Source organism: Eretmochelys imbricata, chromosome 2 (genome assembly GCF_965152235.1).
Source record: "Eretmochelys imbricata isolate rEreImb1 chromosome 2, rEreImb1.hap1, whole genome shotgun sequence".
NCBI lineage: Eukaryota > Metazoa > Chordata > Testudines > Cheloniidae > Eretmochelys > Eretmochelys imbricata.
In genome coordinates, this window is record NC_135573.1 from 49,339,244 (window position 1) to 49,367,138 (window position 27,895).

Here is a 27,895-nt window from a genome sequence, read left to right on the forward strand (position 1 = left end):
GTGGGGCCTTAGGGGAGGTGGCAGAGCAGTGGTGTCCGGTTTTTAGAAATTGGAAAATTCGCAACCTGAGTAGAGGGATATTGTGTAGTGTGCAGATGTTGGAAAATGTATTGTATGTTCTCTCCTAAATCACTGTCTGGGATAAATATTTCTAACAAGCACGAGCACAGAGTTCACCTGCTGAAATACTACATCAGTTTTTTGAGCATTATCATGGTGATATATGTTTAGAAATACATAGCACAGGCAGATAAATGGATAAACTACTCCTGAATAGCTCACACGTATAAGACAAAAATGAGGTGCAAATCCTCAAGTGTCAGGGCCTTCCAAGTATCCTTGCTTAATTCCTAATCTTACTCTTTCTATATCATTTCCTTCTGACCTCACGATACTACCATTCTCAAAGCTGGACTCCTGGCTGCAATGGGTTTTGTGGAGCTGGCAGCAGCCCTAGCAAATGCTGGTTAATATCTCAGAGTAGGCAGGCCTGATCCCCTGCCCTTATGTTTCTGGTCCCATCTCCTGGGCATTAGATTAGATGATCCTTGTGGCCCCTGTGGTTCCTTGTGGGCAGTGCCTGACTCCTTCCCCAGTGGCTGCTGCTGCCACTGGCTAAGTGTTGCCTGTGGTGAACGGGACCCCCACCTGCTGCCTCCTTCCACTTTCCCCTGCTCCCCCACAAAAGTCACAATAATGGTATGCTTTTTGGGTTGTTCCTCCTCAGTTTGCAGTCAGAGGAAAATCAGCTGTGAGGTGCATCCCCTTCTGCAACTCTCTCCTGTTTTGTTCTCTAGCCTGTGGGGAAGGACCCCTGAGAATGCTGGGTCCACATTCTCTCACTCCATTGTTCTCCCTTCCAGCAAAACATAGTCTATTTCTTTTTTTCCTTCTTAAATAGATGTTACTGATTATGAAATGTGTTGTATTAACAGCCCTGGAATCTGAAGACCTAGGCCTATCTACAGAACACACACATGATCAATTTAACCCTATTTATCCATGAATGGTCCAGAAACTCCTCTCCCACGGCCCCTAAAACAGAAAAAATCAGGGCACAAGCATTGTACAATGAAGTGAGCTGCCACTCTATTTATTTGGAGGGTCTCACACTCCAGTGCAAGACTGTAGATAGACAAAATGGACAATCCTTCTCTCACCACCAGGACGTTTGCCTCACAACCACTTTGTAGGTAGAGACCATGTGCCTTTTTTTGCTAAAGTTACATTTAAAAACGGGAAAATGCCAATTCCTAATAGAACAAACATCTCAAACATATCTCACTCTATCTATAATTTTCTTCAAAATTAAAGTGAATTTGAAATTAAGCAAAACACATTTGGGCATTACTAATTATCATTGTTTATGATTAAGGCTACTTTTTAGTCATGGGTATTTTTAGTAAAAGTCACGGACAGGTCATGGGAAGTAAACAAAAATTCATGGTCCGTGACCTGTCCATGACTTTTACTATATACCCCAACTAAAACTTGGGGTGGGGAGGTCGGGGGCTGCCCAGGGGTGCCGCGGGTGCTGTGGGGGGGCGTCCCAGGTGCCGGGAAGGAGGGGCAGGTGGCAGCGCACAGCCCGGGACCCCTGCTGGTGCAGGGGGGAGGAGGCTTGGAGGGGCCGGCACACTCTGTAACTCTTCGCAGTCTGCTTTGGACTTAATTATCTTGAGTAATTTTGTATCATCTAAAAACTTGGCCACCTCACTGTTTACCCCTTTTTCCAGATCACTTATGAATATGTTGAAAGCACTGGTCCCAGTTCTGATCCTTTGGGGACACCACTATTTACCACTCTCCATTCTAAAAAGCTGACCATTTATTCCTATCATTTGCTTTTTGATTTTTAACTAGTTACTGATCCATGAGAGAACCTTCCCTTTTATCTCATGATAGCTTACTTTGCTTAAGAGCCTTTGGTGAGGAACCTTGTCAAAGGCTTTCTGAAAGTCCAAGTACACTATATCCACTAGATCACCCTTGCCCATGTTTGTTGATCCCCTCTGAGAATTCTAATAGATTGGTGAGGCATGATTTCCCTTTACAAAATCCGTGTTGACTCTTCCCCACCAAATCGTGTTCATATATATGTCTGATAATTCTGTTCTTTACTATACTTTCAAAGAATGTGCTTGGTACTGAAGTTAGGTTTACTGGCCAGGAATTGCCAGGATAGCTCTTGGAGCCTTGTTTAAAAAAAAGTGACATTTTGTTAGCTATCCTTTTGGCATCTAGTTTTTAGCAAATGGTATCTTAACATCTTTGTTAAAAAGAGTCCTATGAAAACTTCCACCCTTATAAAATCCTAAGCAGTAGCTTGGTGATCTAAACTTCAGGTTCTAAATAGCGTAATCAGTTCCCTGGGACAATAGATTCAGATCCTGACAGGGTCAGCTCAGTCCTTCATCTTTCCCAGCTATCTACCATGCAATTTACTGCCTGTGGCTCTTTTGCATAATACCTTAATAACTGAGGCTTGGTCTGCTTTGTACAGATCCTGTGGCTCTTTATATTGATATAGGGGTTTGCCCCATTGTTTTTGGCCAGTTTTTCTGGGATCTAGTAAATATCTTTGGCAATACACATGACCATATAGGCCTGCATTTCATTTAGTTATGATGTCGACATAGTTTCTATAGTTATTTTTGAGTCACCTCTCTCTTTATATCTGAATGCACTAATTATGGGCCAGATCCTTGGCTAGTATAAATTGACATATCTCTATTGACTTCAGAGCATCTACACTAGCTGAGGATCTGGCCCACAGTCTAGAAAACATGGGTTTGTGTTTTACTGCTTGTGATATCAATATAATGTACATAAATTACTACATTTTTCTCTTCTTTTTTTTTTATTCATCGTTTTTTTTCCTTGAGAAGAGTGAAGTCAAGAAGCGGGAGACATAAGAGTTCGTCTGGCACAGACCAAAATCAGTGCAGTATCGGCTCAATTCTGCAATGTGCTAAGTGTCCTCAACTCCCACTGAAACAAACTGAAGTGAAGAACGCTCTGCACATGCCAGGATCCAGCTCTATGGAGCAGTAACTGTGCAGATGCCCCTGTGGTTCCTGACCCCCAAACGTGAGCAAATATCATGCCAAATGCTGAGAGGTGCTGCGACTTCCGCTGAAGACAATGATAATCCCATTTTAGCACCTCTCAGGATCTGGCCCATTCTAGTGGCATGAGATGTAAGTCAGTCTTTCTATTCGCATGCCAGCGAGCTCACTTTTAAGCATGAGCCCTGATAATGCTAATGGTGCAGATGAGGTGTTTTTGGGATTCAGAGTGCTGTCAAAAAGTTGTAAAAGAAAATTTTAGCTGCTTTTAACCTCTGCTTGATATGAGGAGTGGGGATTCCCCGGTGTGAACCGGTAATCCAATTAGCATTAATGCTAAAGGTAAGAATTCCTGCCCTACCAGTGCCAAGGGAGCAGGACTGAATGGAGGGTTTAAACTTTAAAGAATTGCTGAAAATCCTACTTGAAGGCCACTCAACATGACTAAGCTTTTAATTTTATTTTTTAATGTTTCACTAATGTGTGGTTTAGGAAAGTGAAAGACTGAGAGAACTCATTTTAATTAAGGAAACATCTGTTAAGCTTGCCCAGTTTTGTCTAATATTGAGGAAGGAATTGGAGAGGGGAAAAATGTAGACATTGTAGGTAACGTAAAGAGCAAGGCAAAACAAAATGGTGGGAGAAGAAAAGGGGTGTTAATGGGAACAGGTAGTTGAAAGAGTCTGGAATGATGTTACAGAGTCCACAATAGGCCCAGGGGAAAGGAGAAGGAATGAATGGAGAGGAAGAGGGACGGGACAGTAACAGTAATGAGTAATAGAAAGGTATTGCAGGTGGTGGAGATACGGTCCTGAATGAAGGCAATCAAAAAAAAAAAAAGAAAGAAAGAGGGAGGTAGATTGTTTTGACACTTGCCTTGGAAAAGGGTGGGTTTGAGAGTGTGATCCTGGTGGATAGAGAAGAGAAGTAATGACATGAAAGAGCAAGCAAGATTTACCAGAACATTTGGAAATGAGAAGAGAAGCAGGACATAAATTTAATAGTATATTTTAAATAGCTTCTCTCAGGCTCTTTCCCCATTAATACTTATTTTACCTACACAGGACAGTGCATAATAGCATCTATCAATTTTATTCTATGAGATTTCCAAGAGTTTTTTCTATTAAACATAAATGACAAAAACTGAAATGCTGGATTAAAGATTGCATTGTGCTATGTAAATGTAGAACCACTGGGTGCACTCACTTAACTCTCTGTTGTCACCTTCTTCAGCTCTGCCCCGCACAGTCTGTGTGCCTCCATTCCTCTTCCCTTATTGCAAATACAGCTTCCTTCTTCCTCTTCCACTCAGTTTTCAGCTTTTGTATCTTATTAATGATAATTTGATTAGCTCTGGCAGTGTGCTAGATATTTTTCAGAACTTAGAATAAAACTTGATCTTTGTAACAGTAGCTACTGGAGTCAGTGTATACTGACCTTTGTCATGTGACATGGATGTTGACTTTATTATCCTGAACCAGATCATTACCCACCCAAACATCCTTATACTCTAAGAACCCAAACTTGCTCTCATTGAAGTTAATGGTTAAAAAATCCAATTGAATTCACTGGGAGCAGGGTTAGGTTCTAAAATAAGTTTATACTGCCTTCAGTACTTGGAATAGTCTTCCATTTGTTGTCTGAAAATCCCTCTCTCCTTCAAACTCACGTCTTCCAGGAACTGACCCATCTTTCCCTTATAACGAATAATTTCTACAGAGAACTTTACTGGCGAGACCAAGGCATTCTATCCATGGAGGCAGAATGACTCAGCAGGGCACTAGGATTATACTTCCTTAGTGGGAGGAGGAGCAGAATTTGGATTTTATATTTTATGCTCGTTGGAGTAAGGAGTATGTCTTACTCTATGTTTGAAAAGTGCTGTGAAAATTTAATGTATGTAATGGTCAATAGCAACATAACTGGAGACTGCTGCTGTACATACAAACAGAGTAGGCCAGGTGTTAGGATATAGATATTCAGGCCTGTCTGTAAAGGCCTATACTCTAAGAATTTAGGTGTATTCTTATCATTTGGCTAATTATAGAGGTATAAAAGAAAGAATCAAAATCACTATCTGCTGGTGTAAGGGCCTTCTCTTACTGTGACAGTCTGAGGCCCTGTTCTTAGGCTAAGGCCTTTGGCTAAGCAGCAGAGGCAGCCATAAGCTGGGAAGCGAACGGTCACATCCTCACATTCCAAACTAGTCACATTGAAATAAGGTGCTATTGGGCTGTTAGGCACTATCAGGACAGGATTGTATTCCTATCACCTCCAGAGAAAGGGAAGTGCCGAGAAAATGTAAAAGGAAACTTAGTTTGATAGCATCCTGTCTGGCAAGAACTCACTTATCAATAGCTGGGATGTGAAATCCTCACTTCTGTATTGTCTTGTCATTATAGTTCCCACTTTGCTATTGTTGTCTGTATAATCTCTGTCTGGTTCTGTGATTGTTCCTGTCTGCTGTATAATTAATTTTGCTGGGTGTAAACTAATTAAGGTGGTGGGATATAATTGGTTACATAATCATGTTACAATATGTTAGGATTGGTTAGTTAAATTTCAGGAAAATGATTGGTTAAGGTATAGCTAAGCAGAACTCAAGTTTTACTATATAATCTGTAGTCAATGAGGAAGTGACTGGGTGGGGGTGGGAGTGGGCATGGGCATGGGCATGGGCAATGGGAGCAGGGAATGGGGGTAAGAAAATTGGAATCATGTTTTGCTAAAGGGGGAAATGGGAACAGGGAATGGGAGTAAGGAAGTTGGAATCATGTTTGGCTAAGGGTAGGAATGGGAACAGGGACACAGGTGTAAGGCTCTGTGGTGTCAGAGCTGGGAAGGAGGATACTAAAGAAGGAAACTGGAATCATGCTTGCTGGAAGTTCACCCCAATAAACATCGAATTGTTTGCACCTTTGGACTTCGGGTATTGTTGCTCTCTGTTCATGCGAGAAGGACCAGGGAAGTAAGTGGGTGAAGGAATAAGCCCCCTAACACCAGGTTAAAATGGAATTTAATTGATGTCCAAAACCTTGTTATCTGGAAAGTTGAGCCAGTAATTTTGTTTCTAACAGGTTAGTTGGTTTGCATTTAAAGGAATTAGACTGCTACCATTTTAATAATTATTTCCCTTTTCTGAGGTCCATAAATGGCTGCACACTGATAAATTCAATCTGACTTTCACATTATAGTGTTAAGAACAGGAGTACTTGTGGCACCTTAGAGACTAACACATTTATTTAGTAGTATTAAATTTGTTAGTGTCTAAGGTGCCACAAGTACTCCTGTTCTTTTTGCGGATACCGACTAACATGGTTGCTACTCTGAAACCTGTCATTATGGTGTTAGCTAGTCATAAAAACATTTAAATAATATTTATTTTTCTCAGAAAATAAGACCTTTTGGTAACAATGGGTCACTAACTACAGTGTCTTTGGGACTGCTGTAGAAAGGAATAAAATAATGTTTATAATTTTTGTCAATTTATACAGAAAAAAGAACAGCTACCTTTTGACTTTTGAGCATTGCCCCACTTTACTTCCACAAAGATGCTCTTTGATTTACAGACATGGTTTGAAGGAAAATGTTCCCTCTGATGGTTTTATTATTGACCATTCTTGTATCTGAAGCATTTTGATAAGGACTGTGAAATGAATGTTCTCCAGGGGAACTAAAGCTATGTACTTTCAAAGTCTGGCACACCAGGAAAAATGTATGATATATGGTGGCTGCTTAACTACAGTTAAATCAAAGAATTGCAGGATTGAGTGGATAGGTTTAATCCTTAGTTCAATGCACAGCCCAAGCAGCGTGGCTGTGTCCTTAGGAACTTCTCAGTGTGAGGTAGAAACTTCTACTGAGACTGCAGAGCAATAGCATGGTCCCCTGACACTGCTTCTCCGGTGTCCGGGCTCGAGATACTTTTGTAGGCAGTGGAAATATTCAAAAACATCTTGGGGTCTGATCCAATGCCTAATGAAGTCAACTGAAATACTTACACTGATGTAAATCAAGAATAACTCCACTGAAATCAAAGAAGTTATACCAGTGTTAACTTAGTGAGTACAGAACTTACTCTATTTAAAGTAATTTTGTCCTAATATTAGCAAATTATTTAAAATTTCTGTAATCTTCCTGAGTTAAAGTTACAAATTCGGAACCTATTTTTCATGAGCACACAAAAATCTAGTTTGGAATTTATGTTGGATTTTTGCAGTTAAAAAGTGTTAACTGCCTAGTTCTGTACAACACTTAGACAGGGTTTGATTCTGCTCTCATTAGTTGCACACTGCTGTATTTCCACTGACTTGTATGAAGTTACTCCTGATTTACATCAGGAGAAGAATCAGCAAAATCAGGCTAGTAGTATCAGACATTAAAGTCAAGTTATATCAGAAATGTATTTTGCCTATTCAGTGTAGTATTTTGTGTGTGTCCATCCAAGAAAAATATTTGACCTGACATGAAAGTTGGTCTATGCTATGAAAGAGACAATGTGGGTGAGACAATATCTTTTATTGGACCAACTTTTGTTGGTGAGAGAGACAAGCTTTAAAGAAGTTGGTCCAATAAAAAGATTATCTCACCCACCTTGTCTCTTCTTATATCCTGGGACCAGCATGGGTACAACTATATAGCCTGCAATAGTTGGCCTATGTCATGAGACTATTGTGTGTCTGAATCAATCTGACACAGTAACAATTGTGGGTGTAATAGCAGGAGATGATTTTTTTTAAATCATGCTTTTGGTAGTTTTAAAAATGGGCAATTAAAATAAATATTTTCATCTCTTAAAATACTGAATACCATGAGAGGTGAGAAACCATTTGTTATTTTTTAAAAGCTTAAGGTAACAATAGAGACCTATCAAAAAGCCAAAACAAAAATTGATCCAAGAGTCTGAACAAACTTACTCAGTGATGATGAATCTGCTGGTGACGACCTGGCAAGCTAACAAACAGCGCAAGAAGATAACTGAGCTATCCTTTTCAATCACAATCCACAGAAGAGCAAAAAAAGAGCTAGGCATAAGCTATTTAGACAACTCAGCACAGTACAGCAGTAGTCAGAAATGCTTTTACATTTGAAATATATTGTCAAAATATCATCCATGCTAATGTTTCAAAAAAGGCTCATAGCTAAAACACTGTCAGGCTACAGTTCCTGTTAACATTTGGTATACAAGAGTTTTCCCCAAGCATGCTTTATTTATTGACAGTATATCTAGTAATTAAGAGTATTTTTTTTTTTTTGGATTGCCGTAGCATGGTGTTGGGTTTTAGCAGTTTATTCATACTTTTCAGAAATGGTCTAAATACTTGTAGGTTGTACCAAGTTCTTTTATTACTTTTCTCTAGAAAAACACTAATGCAACCTTAACTGTAAATGTATTTTCTCAGAATTGGTGTGTCTGATTTAACCACTGCAGAACACACATGACTTCTGTGATTTCAATGGGACTCGTATCTTGCAGTAGGAGAACAGGGTCCAGTATGTCTCCAGAGTCATAAATACATCTGTTACACATGGGTGGACTCTTCACTGGAAGCCACTAGTGGAGATTACAGCTGTTAGCTCTACTGGGTGTTACAGGACGCATCCAGCAATTTCACTTCAGAGGAACATACTTCAAAAAGGTTTCAGAGTAACAGCCGTGTTAGTCTGTATTCGCAAAAAGAAAAGGAGTACTTGTGGCACCTTAGAGACTAACCAATTTATTTGAGCATGAGCTTTCGTGAGCTACAGCTCAGAGTCTAGATGCTAAAGGGTCCAACTTTTTCCTCATTGAATTTCTGGCATTAATTTTATAAACTCAGGGCCTGATGCTGCACTGGTGTAAATCAGCATAGCTCCAATCACGTCAACAGATTACACGGCTTGACTGCTGAGAATCTAGCCCACACAGATTTAAAACAGGAGTAACTTCAGTGATGTCAAGAGAAGTATAAGTGAGTGGAGAATCAGGTTCTGAGAACGCAGATTAGCTCATACCTAATTATCTATATGTCTTTGCAGACCATGCTATAACGTAAATGATTGTTGAAAATTCAGGAGGCCCAGGATTGTTGGGTATAGTATTTCTGAGAAAATAAATTAATTTTTTTCTGTCTTGTTGAAGGGTATACCTGTTAGTTCCATGGGTAAAGACTTCTTACATTTTTTCCCCTCCAACCCAAAAAGATGTAGTTTGAAGACATCTTGGGGTTTCCTCCTGACAAAGTTTGTAATTATCCTGCATACACTACTTGGTAAAGATGTATTTTTCATATTGCATGCAGAAAGCAAGTATACACATGCATAGTTTTGCTTGTGCACCAGTGGAGACTAAGAACTAAAAGTAATATTGATCACACATTGAACAGCAGCACAGTTGGGAATACAGTCCAACAGAATCCTGACTAGAACTGAGTGAATCATTGATTTTTGTTTGGTGGCTCAACTGAAAAATCTCCAAAAATTTGTTTCAGGATGATCCAAAATAGAATTCTTCAGTTTTTCTCATTGAAAGGAAAACAAAAACAAAAAAACAACCCCAAACTGGTCTCGGTCAAGCTAAATGCATCATTCAACCTGGAATTAATTTTTTTGGTTTTGCTTCATTTTTGTGTTTTTTATCCTTAAAACAATAAATCTAGCAAAATTTCTAAGTAAATCCTTGTTTTGAAATGAGAAGTTGAACAGTTTTGACTTTGACTTGAAACACAACATTTTGACTTTTCAAAATCATTTTTTATTTCATTTTTTTCCTGGCCAAAACTATTTGCTGAGTTTGACCCAAATTTGTGGATAATTTTGGTCAACCCAAAACCACATTTCAGCTAATATATTATTCATCTGAAAAGTTTTGCCCACTTCTATTCCTGACTCCCAGGTTCCTGCTCAAATCACTGGATCTGAACAACAGAATAGCCCACACTCATATATGCAACCTTTTAAGTCTCTAGAAGCCTGTAGTTTAGCCATATAAGTTATGCATATTGTTTTAAAAATTGATGTTGTGAAAGAGTTTTTTGTTGGATACTACATAGAAAAGTAGGTAAAGAAGGGGAAGGATAGCTCAGTGGTTTGAGCATTGGCCTGCTAAATCCAGGGTTGTGAGTTCAATCCTTGAGGGGGCCATTTAGGGATCTGGGACAAAAATTGGGGATTGGTCCTGCTTCGAGCAGGGAGTTGGACTAGATGCCCTCCTGAGGTCCCTTCCAACCCTGATATTCTATGTGAAAGATGATGGGCACATTCTTCTGCCTGTTTAGTATTTTTTCAAGTGTGCGATTTTAGGTATCCAGAAAAATAACTGAATTGCTAAAGGGTTTAATAGACATGAAATGACTGATGGAAATCTTGTTGGACAAATTCCTAAAGCTATACTGGATTTAGATGAAAAAAAAATCAAGTTACAACCAGTGAGAGTAACATGCTCAAAATCCTGTACTATGCTTAGGAAGTCTACCTCGGAGCAGCTGCCAGAAAAATGTGGGATGGCAAGGTCTTTCCAATGACTCATTTATACAACAGTGTGAACAATAAATGAGTCTATTGTGATACTGCATATATTAAATATAAAAAAGGGCATGTCAGAAAGTTTCTTGCAATTTTCTGATTTCTGATGACATGCTTTTATTACTTTTTCCATTTTTTCAGTCACAGGTTATTAGATTCATGGCAGCTTTAGAAGGTGCAACACATTAGTATCTGTCAGGTATGCTTCTGCTAATGACTTTCTTATACTTGAGCAAGCTAAGTATCGTGCACTGATATTCATCAAGTGAACACAACCTTTTACCTATTCATTTGTCTTAGGCATGAAGAACTCCATGATTTCAGTGCTATTGAGAAAGCTCACTGAAGTCCAAAGTGTTCAGTACACCAGGGAAATTGTCCAACTGTATTTCTGTTGACATTAAAACATTCAGACTAACCAAAACAAGATTTTGGCCCAGCATCACTTCAGCAGATACAATAGTTGAACCTTCTACTTGATGGTATAGTTTCTTCTGTGGAAACTAGTACAATGGAAAAATGTGCAATGTTGAAAAGATGTTGCAAGCTACTAATCTTGGAGAGCCACATCCAGTTAACTCTACTGATTAGAGTGGAATCACTCTGGCTTATGTTGATGCAACTCAGAGCAGAATCTGGCTCATAATCTTTAAAGCAAATCTGGTATTAGAAATCAAACTTAGATGACTGGAATGTGAAATACACTAGATAAAATCCATCATGCTTTGCTTGAGATATGTAAATACAGGACTTGGCTACAGTAGTACTTGCTTGTGTAAGATGTGTATGGTTCAGTAGAATGATTCTTTTATTTCTTTTCAGTACAGTTTATTTTACTACCTAAACATAAGAACATAAAAAAGCCATACTAAGTTAGACCAAAGGTCCATCTAGCCCAGTAGCCTGTCTTCTGGGCCAATGCCAGATGCCAATGCCAGGTGCCCCAGAGGGAATAAACAGAACAGGTAATCATCAAGTGATCCATCTCCTGTTGCCCATTGCCAGCTTCTGGCAAACAGAGGCTAGGGACGCCATCTCTGCCCATCCTGGCTAATAGCCATTGATGGACCTATCCTCTATGAACTTATCTAGTTCTTCTTGAACACTGTTATAGTCTTGTCCTTCACAACATCCTCTGGCAAGGAGTTCCACAAGTTGACTGTGCGTTGTGAGAAAAAATACTTCCTTTTGTTTGTTTTAAACCTGCTGCCTATTAATTTCATTTGGTGACCCTTAGTCCTTGCGTTATGAGGAGGAGTAAATAACACTTCCTTATTTACTTTCTCCACACCAGTCATGATTTTATAGACCTCTGTCATATCCCCACTTAGCTGTCTCTTTTCCAAGCTGAAAAGTCCCAATCTTATTAATCTCTCCTTATATGGAAGCTGTTCCATGCTCCTAATCATTTTTGTTGCCCTTCTCTGTACCTTTTCCAAATCCAATATAGCTTTTTTGAGATGGGGCGACCAAATCTGCATGCAGTATTCAAGATGTGGGCGCACCATGGGATTTATATAGAGGCAATATGATATTTTCTGTCTTATTATCTATCCCTTTCTTAATGATTCCCAACATTCCGTTTTCTGTTTTGACTCCCTCTGCACATTGAGTAGATCTTTTTAGAGAACTATCCACGACTCCAAGATCTCTTTCTTGAGTGGTAACAGCTAATTTAGACCCTATCATTTTATATGTATAGTTGGGATCATGTTTTTCAATGTGCATTACTTTGCATCTGTTGAATATTGGCATTCTTGTAAAAAATGCAAGAAAATTTAAATTTTCTTGTTCCATGCAGATTTGCTATTTTACCAAAAAAGTAATTCCTTGTTACTTATTAGTAGGGACAAAAATTATCACAATGGGCCTGATCCAAAGTTAACTGCAGTCATTCTATACTCTATAGTGCTAGGAAATGTTTGGAATATGTACTTTGTAGATACTAAAGGGAATTTGTATTTATAGATACTAATTTGTCAGAAAGTTGAAATTCAGTGGTCGAAATATGGTCTTGTCTGTATAGTCCAAGGTATGTGGTGTGTTCTAGTGTGCTGTGATGAAGGTAGAGAAGATATGTTGATATTATCAAATCATATGGCAGTGATTTAATTTTTGCATGATAAAACTGAATGCAGCAAGAAAACTAACCCTGAGCGCTATATGTTTCAGTTACTGGTGTCCTTTATTTCTGACACATGATTCTTCATCTAAAGTCAGTAAAAGCATGAAAAATGACAAGAAAATGGACTAGGCTGGATACATACACTACAGAGGGCTATAAAACAGACAATGTAGAGAAATGAAATATCTCTGAGGCAAATGTAACAGAAATGTAGTTAATAGATAGGGAATAAATTCTGATCTCAGCTGCACCAGTGTACATGGGGAATAACTGCATTGAATCTATGCTGGGGTTGGCAACCTTCGGCATGTGGCCCATCAGGGTAATCTGATTGTGGGCTGCCAGACATTTTGCTGACATTGACTATCCGCAGGCACGGTCCCCTGTAGCTCCCAGTGCTCGTGGTTCACCGTTCCTGGCCAACGGGAGCTGCAGAAAGAGGTGCGGACTGCAGGGATGTGCCGCTTCCTGCAGCTTCCATTGGCTGGCAACGGTGAGCCGTGCCTGCAGATGGTCAATGTAAACAAAATTGAGATCATAATCTGGTCTAGTGACTGCATAACTACTGAACCATCATTGCATTATTAGTAACTATTGTAGTTTGTTATGATTATTTATTATGAATGGCATCCAACTTGATGGATGCTATTCTTCTCGGACAATATAATATAGATGGGTTTAAATGCTTTGCTGATTTGAGGTCTAAATCTGTACGACAAGAAGTAATGGGTTTAAGATTCAGCAAGGGAGATTTAGGTTATATATTAAGCAAAAATTTCTAACTATAAGGGTAATTAAGCTCTGGAATAGACTTCCAAAGGAGGTTGTGGAATCCTCATCATTGGACCAGGTTGGACAAATACCTGTCAAGGATGGTCTAGATATACTTGGTTCTGCCTCAGCATGGGGAGATGGACTTGCTGATCTCATGAAGTCCCTTCCAGCCTTAAATTTCTGTGATTCTATAATCTAAACTTAATCTGCATTGATTTTGCTCTCTAACATTGCTTTTCGAAAGGTGTGTATTGTAAATAAATTAGACTAGGATAAATCATCAATTGTTTGATTTTTCTTATTCTCTCTCCACAAGGAAATAACTGAACCAATTCACCTTTACAAATATTTTTGCATATGCTCTCAGTTATTCTGATATATGTGTTGCAATAGAAAAGACACTTTCCCCATCTTGATTCTAAATCCCTATTTTTAGGAGATTATAAATTTCAGAAAATGTGCCCTGAAATTTTTCATATTTGTTCCTAGCCCCAGGATAAATTTTTGTATGTGGAAAGTTTGGTGAAGTCATGTTTGTGTGAAACTTCTTTTATTATATTAAAAACTGGCTAGATTATTCTCTTAAGGGGAACAATCACTGTCTTTTGCTTGAGCAGCAGTCAATTGATATGTGAATCAGTTTGAGTATGGGAGCTAGAGGATGAGTGTGCAAATGAACAAGAAGCAACTTGAATTAGCAAGCCCCACATAACTAAATTATACCAGGAAAAAAAAGATAAGGAACAAATACATAGACAAACACACTGAGAATCCACATTTGCAAGATGCAAATTGACTTTTCAGTGATTGAAGTATCATTGACTTAAGTGGGACTTGAGAAGGTGCTCAAGACTTCTTTAGACTTGACCATAATATTTATATATCTCATCTTCTATTAAATTTATGTCAATTTCTGAAGGCATCTTAACAAAATTAAATATGTAATAGAATAGGTGAAATTCACAAAATACATAACGAACTGCCCATATCATATCATAATAACTTTTGCCCAAGGAGCTGAGTATCAGAATGAGAACTGCTGAAGAAAGACACATAGGTCAATTATACCAAAACAGTCACCCTAAGAGAACTACCCATTGCTTAGATATGCTCTCAAGCAATATTTCATAGCAATTCCTTCTCCCTCACTTCTTTCTAATTGTGTGGCTCTTTCACTTCCACACACAGCTAAAGTCAGTAATGCTTTAAGTTACCACTGGACAAGGAACTAATGAAGAAGGAAAACAACATGCAGCCAATAGGAAGGCAAAGAGCACCAGAAGAGGAATCTACTCTACCAATCACCTGAATCCTCAGATCTAACAGTGAATTTAAGGAAACTTATTTATCATTGGTGGAGAAGCAGTAAATAAAGAAAACTAATGCTTTCATAACTTGAAGTCGAACTGTTCTTGAAAACCAAGAGTGGTCTCACTGACTGCAACACAGTCACCAGTTTTCCAGCATTTTCCCAGGAAACTCTAAAAATACTTCTAAATACATTAAATGAACACAGGTGTGCACTGTTTATACAGTATGCATAGGAGATGAACTAAACCATGGAAGTAGTGTCTTGTAGTGGGCTTTTCATAGTCTCTCTGCCTCACAACCTAAACTACACTATACCAAGCAATCTGTTTGCCTCGTGGAGATGGCTGAATTGCTTTATACTTGTATATCACATATTGTAGAGGGGAAATAAAGAGAGAGAGGTAAAGTCACCAAATGCAAAGGTATCCATAGTGAATTACAGTGTATCCAGTAGGTAAAATATATCCTACTACTACTTAGAACTTGTATAGCAACTTTACATCCATGGATCTCACAACATTTTACAAAAGAGAATAAGTATCATTATTCCCATATAACAGATGGGAAAACAGAGGCTCAGAGAAGGGAAGAGTCTTGCTCCAAATAATGATGTAATTAACAAGCAGGCATGAAAATACAAGGATCTCATAACCACAGCAAACATTGGCTCTGGTTTCCAAGATGTACAACATTCAGCCATTCAGGCCACATCTACATTAGGGAACCTGAAACCTGGTTTAATCAATACAGTGGTAAAAAACACCAGAAACCACCACTCTTGTCTACAAAATGGCTCCCGCTGGTATTAAAACCAATTCCCTTGAACAGGAATTAGCACTAGAGCTGGTCAGCAATTTTCCAATGAAACAGGTTTTCATCAGAAAATTCAGTTTAGTCAAAACCAAAATGTTCTGCAGAAATGTTTTAGTTTTGATGAACTTTCGCCAAGCTTGCTTGGTGGGCTGCAGAGGAGCCTGGGTTTCCCAGGTCTGCAGCTCTGGTGCAGCCCTGCTATGCAGAGCTGGGAGCCTGGAGAGACATGGCTGGAAACAGGGCTCTTAGGGCTTCTAGGTTCCTCACTCTGGCAATGAGGTTCTTCCCAGGCTCCCAGGGACTCAGGGGAAGCAGTCCCTCGGAGGTGGAGGCAGCATCAAAGTGTCTTATTAACATTTTTATTAATCCTGATCCTAAAAAAATTATTATTGGACTTCCATGGTTATTCATAATAACTGTATACATAGCCATGGCATGTTAATTTCTTACCAGCTCATTGCTGCAATCCTCATCAAAATCCTCCTCTATTCCATCAGTCATCTCTTCTCCATCCCCATCTGCATCTGGCCCTACTTCAATAGGCTCTTCTGTAGAGTTATCTGCATTCTCTGATATGCATTCCTCTTGGATCAACTCAGCATTATCTTCCATTTGCTTCTTTTGAGCTTCTGTAAGGAAAGCATACCCTGTAGAAATTCAATAACCTTTTCTGTTGCTTGGAATGAACAGTGCTCTCAGGCAGACTTCATACCTCCATTCTCCAGATGGAGCTAGGTTTATGAAATATGGTATGTTAATATCCACCAGATAAATATTATCAAATTCCCTTACTCCTAAAGTTACTGAGTAAATAATCTGCAACACCGGCGCATTCAGCCAATCAAAGTGAAGGGACCCAGTACAGTTAGTGGTGCAAAAATACAGTTTTGCCCCAGTCATGCAATTCTCTGGACTCTGCTGTGTTGTGGGAACCCAGTTTGCATAATCGTTGTGCAGTTAAATCCCTGTGCTCTCACTGGCTGACAGATGATAATGGCCAATAAGTGTGCAGGGATTTGCATAATCATTGTGTGATTATTTCTCAATAAGTATACAGTTAATAAATCCTACTAGTCAAACTGGTCCCATTACTAAGGGCTGGAGTAGCAGTTGCAGCATCTCCTCATTCTCTCTGTTTGCACAGTGTGCTGGGACAACTGGATCCATTTATGGCCCCTACCCTTGGCTCAGATGCATTGCTGCTTTCCATTCCTGCCAAAGTGGGGTCAACATAAAGACCATTTTCAAGGCACGCAGAGCTCATGGAAGCTCCCCTCCATGGTCCACCCTGCTCAACTCCAGTGTGGGACTTAAGTGATGCAGATGGCCTTGCATTTGTCCTCCATACCTTGAAGAATTTCACTCAGGCAGCAGAAGTCCACAGGAGGGATGGGAGAGGACTGACAGATTGTCTTATAGAGTAGTTGGAGGAGCAGCAGAGCAGGGGGCTTGGAGGGACCAAAGACTCACTCCTATTCACTTTAGGAGCTCATGATGGAAACCTTTATGCACTCAAAAGGACAGCAGGTTAGGGACTATTTGCCTGTAGCTGGGTTAGCAATGTTATTTCAGTCTGAAAGTGACAATACCTATCAGGGATGGAACTTACAAAAGAAAAGAAACATTTCTTTCTTTTCTAAACTGACTGTTTTATATTACCAGCAAGCTCATCTCATATCTTGTTACACAGTGAATGAATCTGAAATTGGCTGTGAAGTTATATATCTTTCAGCTTTATGAACACATTATGGTTTCTACTTTAAATTATTACATGCCATACCTAGTACTCAAAACACCTGACACTGTTATGTATCACATAATCTTAAGCAAAGACAGCACTAGATTCTCCCTCTGTATATACACATTTGTTTTAATCTCTTCAGTCTTGTTAGCCTTTGACCCCTCTCCCTCTCAAATTGTGCTTGCTAAAGCTTCAGAATAAATAAGGCTTTGTTTCCTTAAACCTAACATCTTTACAGAAAGAATCTTGAACTCAAAGAATTAAGGAACATCATAGGTATCCCTCTTTGAAATCAATGTGGTTGTACAGATTGTTAGTGCAAAAACCAGCCCATGGAGCTTTATAAAATATTCAATGTTTATCAGTATAACAGCTTCATAGTTATAACTAGTGATGTTAGCATAAGCTATAGTATCAGCCAAATTTCTGCTATGGCATTTGATTCAACAGTCTTTTGGTACACACTTGTAGTGCTACCAACAAATGGTAACAACCTAAAACCTTTTTAATTTGCTTAAGCATTGCTTCTGCTCTTCCTCATTTCAAGATCTGTGCTAAGGAAGAGAATGTCTTGAAAGGCTGGAAATTTCAGAAGACAAAGTTTATGCATAAGATATTAAACAGCATGAACAGGCAATGTGAGCTCCTGCTCAGAATGAATAATGGAAATCGTAAAGACAAACAGCAGATAAGAAGCAGTGGAAATTTTAATCCTTTTTATATGCAGCACTGCATTTTGTCTCACTGCCTTTATGAAAGTCATACTGAACTTTTTCCCTGCTTACTTAATTTAGTGTCTTAAAATTATAAACAGCAAATATAAGGTGAGGGAAATATGATAAAAGTATTCTTAAACCTAACAAAATCTATTGGATATGTATGTAAAAGAAGGACAGGACATTATAAAATAAGGAGTTGAATGACAGCATATACATAATAAAAGAGACAGGAAAACCACACTTTGGTCAAGACTTTCAAAAATGGGTGCTAGCGTTATGTTTGTGATATATTTTGATGAGAGTTGTTGGGAGCTTAGCACTTTTGAAAATCAGGCCACTTTTTAAAGTGTCTAAGTAAGAACTTAGGGATAGGATTTTCAAAGATGCCTAAGGATTTAAGTGTCCAACTCCCATTATATTGGATACTTAAAACTTTTAGGATATTTTGAAAATCCACATCTCAGACCCTAACTTTAGGCACTCATTGTTGAAAATCTTGGTCTTTGTATAGACAGAAAAAAATACTCTCCTGCTGCCATCTTACTGAATCAGAGCAGCCAGCCACTGCTCTGTTGTGGCTTCCTTCTCCTAATTTCCACCAACAAATGAGACACACTAAACATTCAGTTTTCCTCTCTATAAACTCTAGCTATTGAGCTTGCAGAGTTATTTGCTCTACCAAATAGATCCAGTTTTATAGAAGCTTCCAAATAAGTATTAGTTATTAGAGACACAATTTGCAGCAATCCACAGTATTAAAACACAACATTTATCACTTGTAGAGTTTGAGTTTCCAACCTGAGCCCATAGCTGAGATTGACAAGCGTGACATCGATTCTTGGTTGAAAGGCTAAAGTAAAAACACCTCCTTCTCTCTTATACTATTTGTATTTAAAGTGAATCTAAAGAACTTATGCAAAAGGGAATGTAAACTGTGCACAACCATTGGGATATAAAACCACAAGGCAATCTTTTACCCTCAATTTCTCTTTTCTGTTTTCAAATATTAAAAATTTCAGGATATTGGTAACAATAAAGAAAAGAACACTAGCGAAATTTGCAAGGTGAATTTATTCCCTGGTTAGTCAGTGAATAAGTTCAGTAAAAACACTGAATTCAGATTCTAACGTGTATCATTCCTCAAAAGGAATAACTTCAAGTCCTTAGAATATCCTTCTGAATGGCAATGTAAGTTCATGAAAAAAAAACTAAAATTAAAAAATTGCAACCGAATGTACACGCGCTCTCTCTTTTCTTAATAACAAAGTTATGCCCCAATCCTCATCCCAGCATGGAGCCAAGAGACACCATCTTTGTACTGGACAGTTCTGCACTGGATACACACTTTTTGAAGTGCTTGGAGGAGAGGAAGGTGATCAGGAACAATCAGCATGGATTCACCAAGGGAAAGTCATGCCTGACCAACCTGATTGCCTTCTATGAGAGAACTGGCTCTGTGGATATGGGGAAAGCAGTGGATGTGATATATCTGGACAGTAGCAACGCTTTTGATACGGTCTCCCACAGTATTCTTGTCAGCAAGTTAAAAAACTATGGACTGGATGAATGGACTATAAAGTGGATAGAAAGCTGGCTAGATTGTCAGGCTAAATGGGTAGTGATCAATGGCTCGATGTCTAGTTGGAAGCTGGTATCAAGCGGAGTGCCCCAGGGGTCGGTCCTGGGGCCGGTTTTGTTCAATATCTTTATTAATGATCTGCATGATGGGATGGATTGCACCCTCGGCAAGTTTGCAGATGACACTAAGCTCGGGGGAGTGGTAGATATGCTGGAGGGTAGGGATAGGGTCCAGAGTGACCTAGACAAATTAGAGAATTGGGCCAAAAGAAATCTGGTGAAGTTCAACAAGGACAAGTGCAGAGTCCTGCACTTAGGATGGAAGAATCCCATGCACCGCTACAGGCTGGGGACCGACTGACTACACAGCAGTTCTGCAGAAAAGGACCTGGAGATTACAGTGGATGAGAAGCTGGATATGAGTCAGCAGTGTGCCCTTGCCGCCAAGAAGGCTAACAGCTTATTGGGCTGCGTTGGTAGGAGCACTGCCATCGAGGGAAGTGATTATTCCCCTCTATTTGGCACTGGTGAGGCCACATCTGGAGTATTCTGTCCAGTTTTGGGTCCCCCACTACAGAAAGGATGTGGACAAACTGGAGAGAGTCCAGCGGAGGGCAACAAAAATGATCAGGGGGCTGAGGCACATGACTTACGAGTAGAGGCTGAGGGAACTCGGCTTGTTTAGTCTGCAGAAGAGAGAGTGAGGAGGGATTAGATAGAAGCCTTCAACTATCTGAAGGGGGGGTTCCAAAGAGGATAGAGCTCAGCTGTTCTCAGTGGTGGCAGATGACAGAACAAGGAGCAATGTTCTCAAGTTGCAGTGGGGAAGGTCTAGGCTGGATATTAGGAAACACTGTTTCACTAGGAGGATGATGAAGCACTGGAATGGGTTACCTAGGGAAGTGCTGGAGTCTCCATCCTTAGAGGTTTTTAAGGCCTGGTTTGACAAAGCCCTGGCTGGGATGATTTAGTTGGTATTGGTCCTGCTTTGAGCAGGGGGTTGGACTAGATGACCTCCTGAGGTCTCTTCCAGTCCTAATCTTCTATGATTCTATGAAGGAAAGGAATTCTCTCATCAGACCACAGAACAACAATGGAACCATTCTGCAGATCCCTTGTGTAGACTCCAAGAATCTTTCTCCCCTCCCACCTTCCTGGTGGAAGGAATGGAGAGCAAGGGGACAGGCTCTGCACCTTAGTGTTTTAAAACATTTAAAAATTATTGGGCCAGATTGTAGTATTAGTTATATCCATGTAAATCCAGAATAATTCCACTGAATTTAATGGAAAATCTGGATCACTGTATCCATTTCCTACCCTCTTATCAAGAGAGCTCTATGAAGGGTATTCATTGCAGTACTTTGGGAGATTTAATAGTATGATTCAATATGAATCAACATTTTCTCTTTCAGCTGATTTATATTTAAATGAGCACATTACAATCCTTTTAGCAAAAGTGCAAATTGGTTCTCAAAGTCCAGTGACATGTGGCTTGTTTTGCATAGTAATGGGTTTTATATGAAAGCTCCCTGAAGTGGGGATATGCCATCTCAACTCATTTCCATAGACCAGTGATTCATTTGGGTGCTGTACAACTACATATTCTCTGAATATATCACCAACTTTTATCTAATTTGCTTAAAATTTTAATGAGACAAAGTGGGTGAGTTAATATCTTTTATTGGATCAATTTCTGTTGGTGAGAGACAGACAAGCTTTTGTGCTTACACAGAGCTCTTTATCAGGTCTGGAAAATGAACTCAGAATGTCACAGCTAAATACAAGGTGGAACAGATTGTTTAGCATAAGTAGTTAACTTATATTTCAAGGTACCATTCAAGGTGAAGTCGTATGTTAACACCTCTCCAGTCATGGAGTGTGGGATGGGGATGGGGAATGTTCTAGAGAGAGTTTCATGGATGTGTGGTGGTTGTTGACTCCATGCACGGTATCATCCAACAATTACAATCCATACTAGATGGAGACAACATCGTGAAAGAAATCTTTCCTGAACCCACTCTTCTGGCCTTCAACTAATCCCTCAACCTCTCCAAGCTCATCATCAGAAGCAAGCTCCCCACAAACCAGGACATACCAACTCAAAGCGGCACCAGACACTGCCAGAACAACAGATGCAAAACCTGTAGACATATCTCCACTGTTACAATGATCAACATCCCCATGACACACCTTCAAGATCAAGATCCATGATTTCTACACATGTGAGGTACCTCATCCAGAGCATTAAATGCCCCAATTATAAGTATGTAGGTGAAATGAGACAATCACTATGCTCTTGAATGAACTCACAGAGAAAAATGATAAAAGACAAAAATCATATCACCTCTGACAAAATGATGACTCTATATCTGACCTCTCAGTCCTCATTCTCAAAGGAAACCCGTGCAACACCTTCAAAAGACGACCCTGGGAGCATAAATTCATAACTTTGCTAGATACTAAAAATCCTGGACTGAATAGAGACACTGGATTTATGGCTCATTAAAACAGTATATAACCCACTTAAGACCCCCCTCTCCAAACTTCCTCCCATCCCCTTATTCCTATATGACTGAAGAGGGGTTAACCAGCCATTTCACTTGAATGTTTCCTGGAAATATGTGTTATTTACTTATGCTAAATAATCTTTTCTACTTTGTATTTAACACCATGACACTCTGAGTACATTCCCAGAACTGAAGAAGAGCTTTGAAAGCTTGTCTCTCTCACCCAAAGAAGTAGGTCCAATAAAAGATATTACCTCACCCACCTTGTCGCTCTACTATCCTGGGACCAACATGGCTACAGCATCACTGCATACTTTAAATTTTAATGTAAACCATAATTAATACATGTTGTGCACACTTCTCCTATAAAGATATATCAAGCTCTATATTTACTATCTGTCATAGATTTGAAAAAGAACCTGATTTTTATGGGCCAAATTATGGATCTACATCAGCTAAGGAACTAACCCTATATGTAGGGTTGTTTGTGATTGATTATAACTAGCTTCTAATTAATAAAGACTGTGATGTACACACAATATACAGCTGGTTGGTGTGACGTGTAAGGAATTAGCTAAGAAAGTACCATTGGCGTTGATAGGAATTATGTGGCTAATTTTCAGTGCAGCATCATGAAAATATGACTAACTTTCTAATGACCTTTCATTACTGCACTAACAGTGTAATACATAGATCATTAAACTGCAATCTTTTGTAAATCTAAAGGCTTGTCTCAAACTGGGGGTAAGCTGATTCAGAACTAGAACATTCCCTGCTTTACACTGGTGCAGCAGGTCTATATTGAGGATTTGCATGGCGTAACTACCTCAGTGTAGCTATATTGAGGCAATATTTTCTAATATAGACAATAGGTAAATTACTTTTGCATGTTCAAGAATGTATTTGTCACTCTAAAAATTCTTTTCTATAATGCATCTTTGGTTCCTGAAGAGCTAGTTGGAAAACCGTTTTTTTTTGCTACTATACTACAGAACACATTCTTGAAATTATTTTGGTGAAAGATATTAAAATCTTATTCCATCAGTCCAAATTGTGGTTTAATTTACCTTCATTCTGACTCTACATTATGTAGCAAAATGTCTGTAAAGCTTTTATTTTCTCTATGTTTTGTCAGTTTGAGTGATAACTATGCCCTGGTTTAATTAATCTCTTAATGAGCTGTCTGTGGCTAAAAATCATTTTCACCTACCTGCTTCAGCCTTCTGCTGTTTTTCAATCTTCTCCAGTCTCCCTAGCAAGGAGTCAATTTTTGTTTTGATTTGGGTTAATTCCTTCTTGATTGTTTGCAACTCATCTGATTTTACTGAGGAAGGAAAACAAAAAAGGCAGAAAACATGAAAGAAACAACAATTTCACCCCAAAGACACATCTGAATATATTCTGTCCCATTCCCTGGTAAACATAGCTCAAAGTATGCTTCCTAATATCACTACACTCTGATTTCTTTCAGTTCTTTTGGTGAATGAGTGTTTAAAACCAATTTTGTCAGTTACAAATGTGGAATCCTAGTAGAATGCATGGTACTAAATCTTGAGTGACGGCAGATCATGTAGGGGGTGTAACTCAGTAATAAATGTTTGCGACAAAACAGTTAAGGCTAGATCAGATTCAGTCTTGGCAAATGCAAGTCATATTCAGTGACAATAAACCTATGATGTGACGTAGATTCAAATGCAGGGAATGATTCAAACATGACAGGCAATTTACAATTTAGTAATGGTATTTTGCAGTGCAATTTTCTAATAATAAATAATAATAAAGAGTCCCTCCACTGCAGTAGGTATTTTTCAACAAGACTAAATAGTAACAAATGCTGGAGCAGCCAAGGACATAATGTTTTGTCCCAGTCAACGGCTTTATCGCAAAAGGTGGTGTTGAGTATTATTGCTTGTTAAAACTTTCAATTCATAGTAACTTCTTGTACTTTTCCCCGCTGCAGATAAAATACAAGAATACTATTTTTGTGATCATGTCTAGGGACTGGCAAGTCAATTCTAATAAATTAAGACTCAAGTGACGTTCCAAAGTGTTTGCAGTAATTTATTTTTCATTTATGCGCACCCTTGCATGCCCTGCTTCCAGCTGGGCTTGTAAGAAGAAGTACTGATCTAACAGGAAGGACTGTTCATGGAGGTTATTCTGGCTTCATCAGAAACAGGAAGTATTGGAGACCTCATAAACAAATCTATTCCCATGGAATTTCTAGCCCAGTTTCGTAGACTGAGGAGAAGCTCCAAACTATGGGTTCAATTGTCTGCCTCCTGTCAGAAGAAATTATATGGAATCTCTACAAAGGTCTCATTCTTCCATGCCACCATTAGATCTCTGGTGACCTATCCCCACCTTTGCCACATAGCTCCAAAGGAGTCATATTGTTAAGGCTTCTGAAGGCAAAAGGGGGTCCTTATCCCAAAGAATGAGGGGGTGGTAGTTCAGAGCAGTTCTAATTGTAATATTGTTATAATTGGGCTGTATTACCCTTCCACCCTTAACTCCATGGGACTGGAGGGAATATGATGTGCATCTGTCTGACCCTGCCACAGATAGATTCTGGACCACTGGAAAGCTTGTTGTGGGTCTGGGTATTGGGTACTTATCTGATCTAAACTTCTGAGCCTTCTGAGCTTTGTTCAGTTAAATCCCGATAACAAGGATAGAATATAGCATATTACTATTATTATAGAGGCTTCAGCAGCCTCTGTGGCCTTGTTTTAATCTAGGGGTTTTCAGGCCATGCTATTCAGCCAGCTGAAAATACAGCAGTTACCCCAAAAGTGGTCCTTCCTATTACTCTGCAGCATTTTTCACAGGGCTTAAAACATTCCCCCCCCACCCCCCCCCCCAGCAAAAAGGGTCTTGGGTTTACCCAATACCCAAATGTTGTAACAAAATGTTAAGGTTCTGACAACTTGTATGAGCAAATGCTATTGCTTCCCTTGAGGGAGAAGGGGCATGTTTCTATTAATAGTGGATTGAAGAAGCAGTAGGTATTCCAAGCTGATACGGTGTGAATTTTCCCAACAGGGAATGCTGTGTGTCTGCTGCAGCCAGCTGGAGATGGACCTAACATGGCCAAGCAGCAGTTTTGAAGTGCTCCCTCATTGGGAAGTGGCAGGCTTGACAAACCTAAGAATGAAAAAGTCAGAATAGACATCACAAGAAACCCTTGATATTTAGTTCCAACCTAAATAAGACGCACCTAATCTGTCCCCATTGTGCAGTGGGGAGGTTGGTGCAGGATGACAGGGCATGCACGTTGTGCCACCACTCAACCCATGCCACAGAACTCAGCTCCACAGGGGCTCCCTGTAAACTGCCAGGTTTGGGAGGAAGAATGTGGTGGGAGGCGGGCCCGGACAACTCTGTGAATCTAGCAGTAAAACTCTGAAGTTGCAATAGCAGCCATGGATGAGCCCTACTGCTACTTGTTGCCTGCAGTGGGAGAACTCCTTCCCCTCAGCCTTACAGGACTCCCTGGTGCCAAACCCATTTTCTCAAACTTTACCTGAGGCAATGGAGCTGAATCTAAATGTTCCATTACCACAGCACTCATTTCAGGTCAATATTAAACAAAAAAGGACAAGATAATAGAAAAAGACAAAGGCTACATTTTTCAAATGCGCAACAAAAGCAACCTTTGCCATACAACCACTCATGGGTGTGTGTGTAGGGGAAAAGGGAGACAGGTGTTTGATTTGCATGGACTTCTGATCTGCAGGGATTTGTGCAGGCCTTTGATTCTCTGACCCTGGTGATTAAATTCTGCTCTCAGTTACATTTCACTAGTGTCTACCTGGAATAATTCCCTAGAAGCTGATGGAATTACAGTGTTATAAAAACTGTTGTGAGAGAAGAACAGGCCTAGTGTTCATATATAGAAGAAAATGTAATGCATTAAAGCATTACAATTAAGATTTGTGTGTTACAGTGGACATAGATGGCTAGCTCCTACTTTTTTTAAACTCTCGAATAAAAGTCCCATCTTTCTGATTTTTTTTCTAATGAGGTCTCATCCAAGCAAAAAAGTTTTTTACAGACATAAGATACTGTGGTTACAATTACATATTTTCAAACATATTTATCTGCTCTCAAATACGAGGATAAAAAATAATGGAATAGCTTATTTGGTTTTTATATTAGTTTGTGCTTGTGCAAACACTATTAAAACAATTCCTTTCCTCTGCAATGAGGAAAAGTTCTTTGCCGGTATTTATTTTTCCTCATAAAAATGTAGAGGTATAAGTGACAGCCTGCACTCGGCTCAAAACAGAGGATTAAGGTGGATGTCAATTACCTATTTAGAAATGGAAGTGATATTGTTGAATTGCCCAATATTTGGAAAACATTGCCTACCATAACTACAAATTGATTCGCCTCCAAACTATGATTCAGATTTCTTTGTATAGAAATATGTCATATTTTTATATAACCCCCCTCCAGGTTAGTATAAAACATTTTATCTAATTACAGTACTTTAGACTTCAGTGCAAAAATGGGTTAGCTGATGAAGCCAAACGTAAACTATATAGTCCAAATGAATTCACCCATTTAAAGGTATAGCTTGATATATGAGGTCTCTTCTTAAATACCTACTATCCATTCATAAACGCAGTAGAGAGAAATCGGTTTAGTATTTTCTGCCTGTTTGGCATTTTAGAAAAAAGAAATACCATACTTGAAAAGCTTCTGAATCTATTTTTCCATCAGAAAAAAAAGTTTGCCATTTAGCGTCAATAGAACAATTTCCATCTGCTTCTTCATACTGTTAACATACATGTAACACTACCAGTTATGTGGTCCATTTTATGAGCACCTTCTTGCTAATATGGAACAATTTTAAATCAAAAGGCTAGAAAAAGAAAAGAGAAAAATATGGTCAATTAAATTTAGGTCAAATATATTCAGAAAAGGATGCAAATTCACCGAGCTTATTTTGTGTTGGAAGATCAATCTGGGAGCTCAGACTTCTAATACTTGCTAGAGAAGAATTCACTGCAGTTATAATGGCTGTTTCCATTATTTTTGCACATACAGTGACTAATGGGCAAGGCTGCCCCTTGTGGGGAGTATAGGAATTTGTGTTTATGACAATTACATCATTTATTTATAATGTTACTACTGCATTCCATGAGTCCACAATAAGATTCTCTATAGGGTTCATTGTATTCAGAACCAGCCCCAAACCAGACCTAATCCAAACCTCTCTAAATTCCAGAGAGGGGTTCTTTGAAGCCTTGATGTAAAGCCATGCCGACAGTTATTGGTATGGACCTGTGTGATGCGGCGTATAAGCCACACATTGGAACTGAAAGGGTTAAGGAGCAGTTCTGGGTGCAGGTGACTCCAAACCCCGGCACCTGAAGAGCCTGCTCTAGCTGGAGGAGGAGCTTCAAAAGGAGCCAGACAGCTCAGAAGGGGATAGGCAGAGAAGGAGGACAGGCCTATCCTGACAGTACCTGCACAGGAGAACTGCAGAAGCCTTCACTGTCAGGAAGAGGGTACCAGCTGAAGGCTCAGTCATTTTCTTTTGCTTTCTTATGTTGGCCTTTGAGACTTTGTTGGGAGGGAAGTGGTAGGAAGTGTCCCAGGGAAGCAGCCTTGAGCCTTTCCAGGGTGCTTGATACTGTTGCCTCTCACAGGGCCTTGATTGGGAGAGCATAGGCTCCTCTACCACCCACTGACGGTACATTAACCACCCTTCCACAATGCCCCCTCAGGAGTAAGGAGATGGTTGA

General features: G+C 39.4%; 1 protein-coding gene across 1 annotated transcript in view; it reads right to left on the reverse strand.

Moving 5' to 3' along the window:
- Nucleotides 1-12,739: 12,739 nt before the first annotated feature.
- Nucleotides 12,740-27,895, reverse strand: part of RALYL (RALY RNA binding protein like) — a 308,298-nt gene continuing 293,142 nt past the window's right edge. Inside the window, exons 5-7 of the mRNA XM_077810076.1 lie at nucleotides 23,350-23,463; nucleotides 16,045-16,223; nucleotides 12,740-12,781 (exon numbers count right to left, since the gene is read on the reverse strand). Of these exons, the coding sequence (XP_077666202.1) occupies nucleotides 12,740-12,781; nucleotides 16,045-16,223; nucleotides 23,350-23,463 (335 nt within the window). The remainder of the gene's footprint in view (nucleotides 12,782-16,044; nucleotides 16,224-23,349; nucleotides 23,464-27,895) is intronic.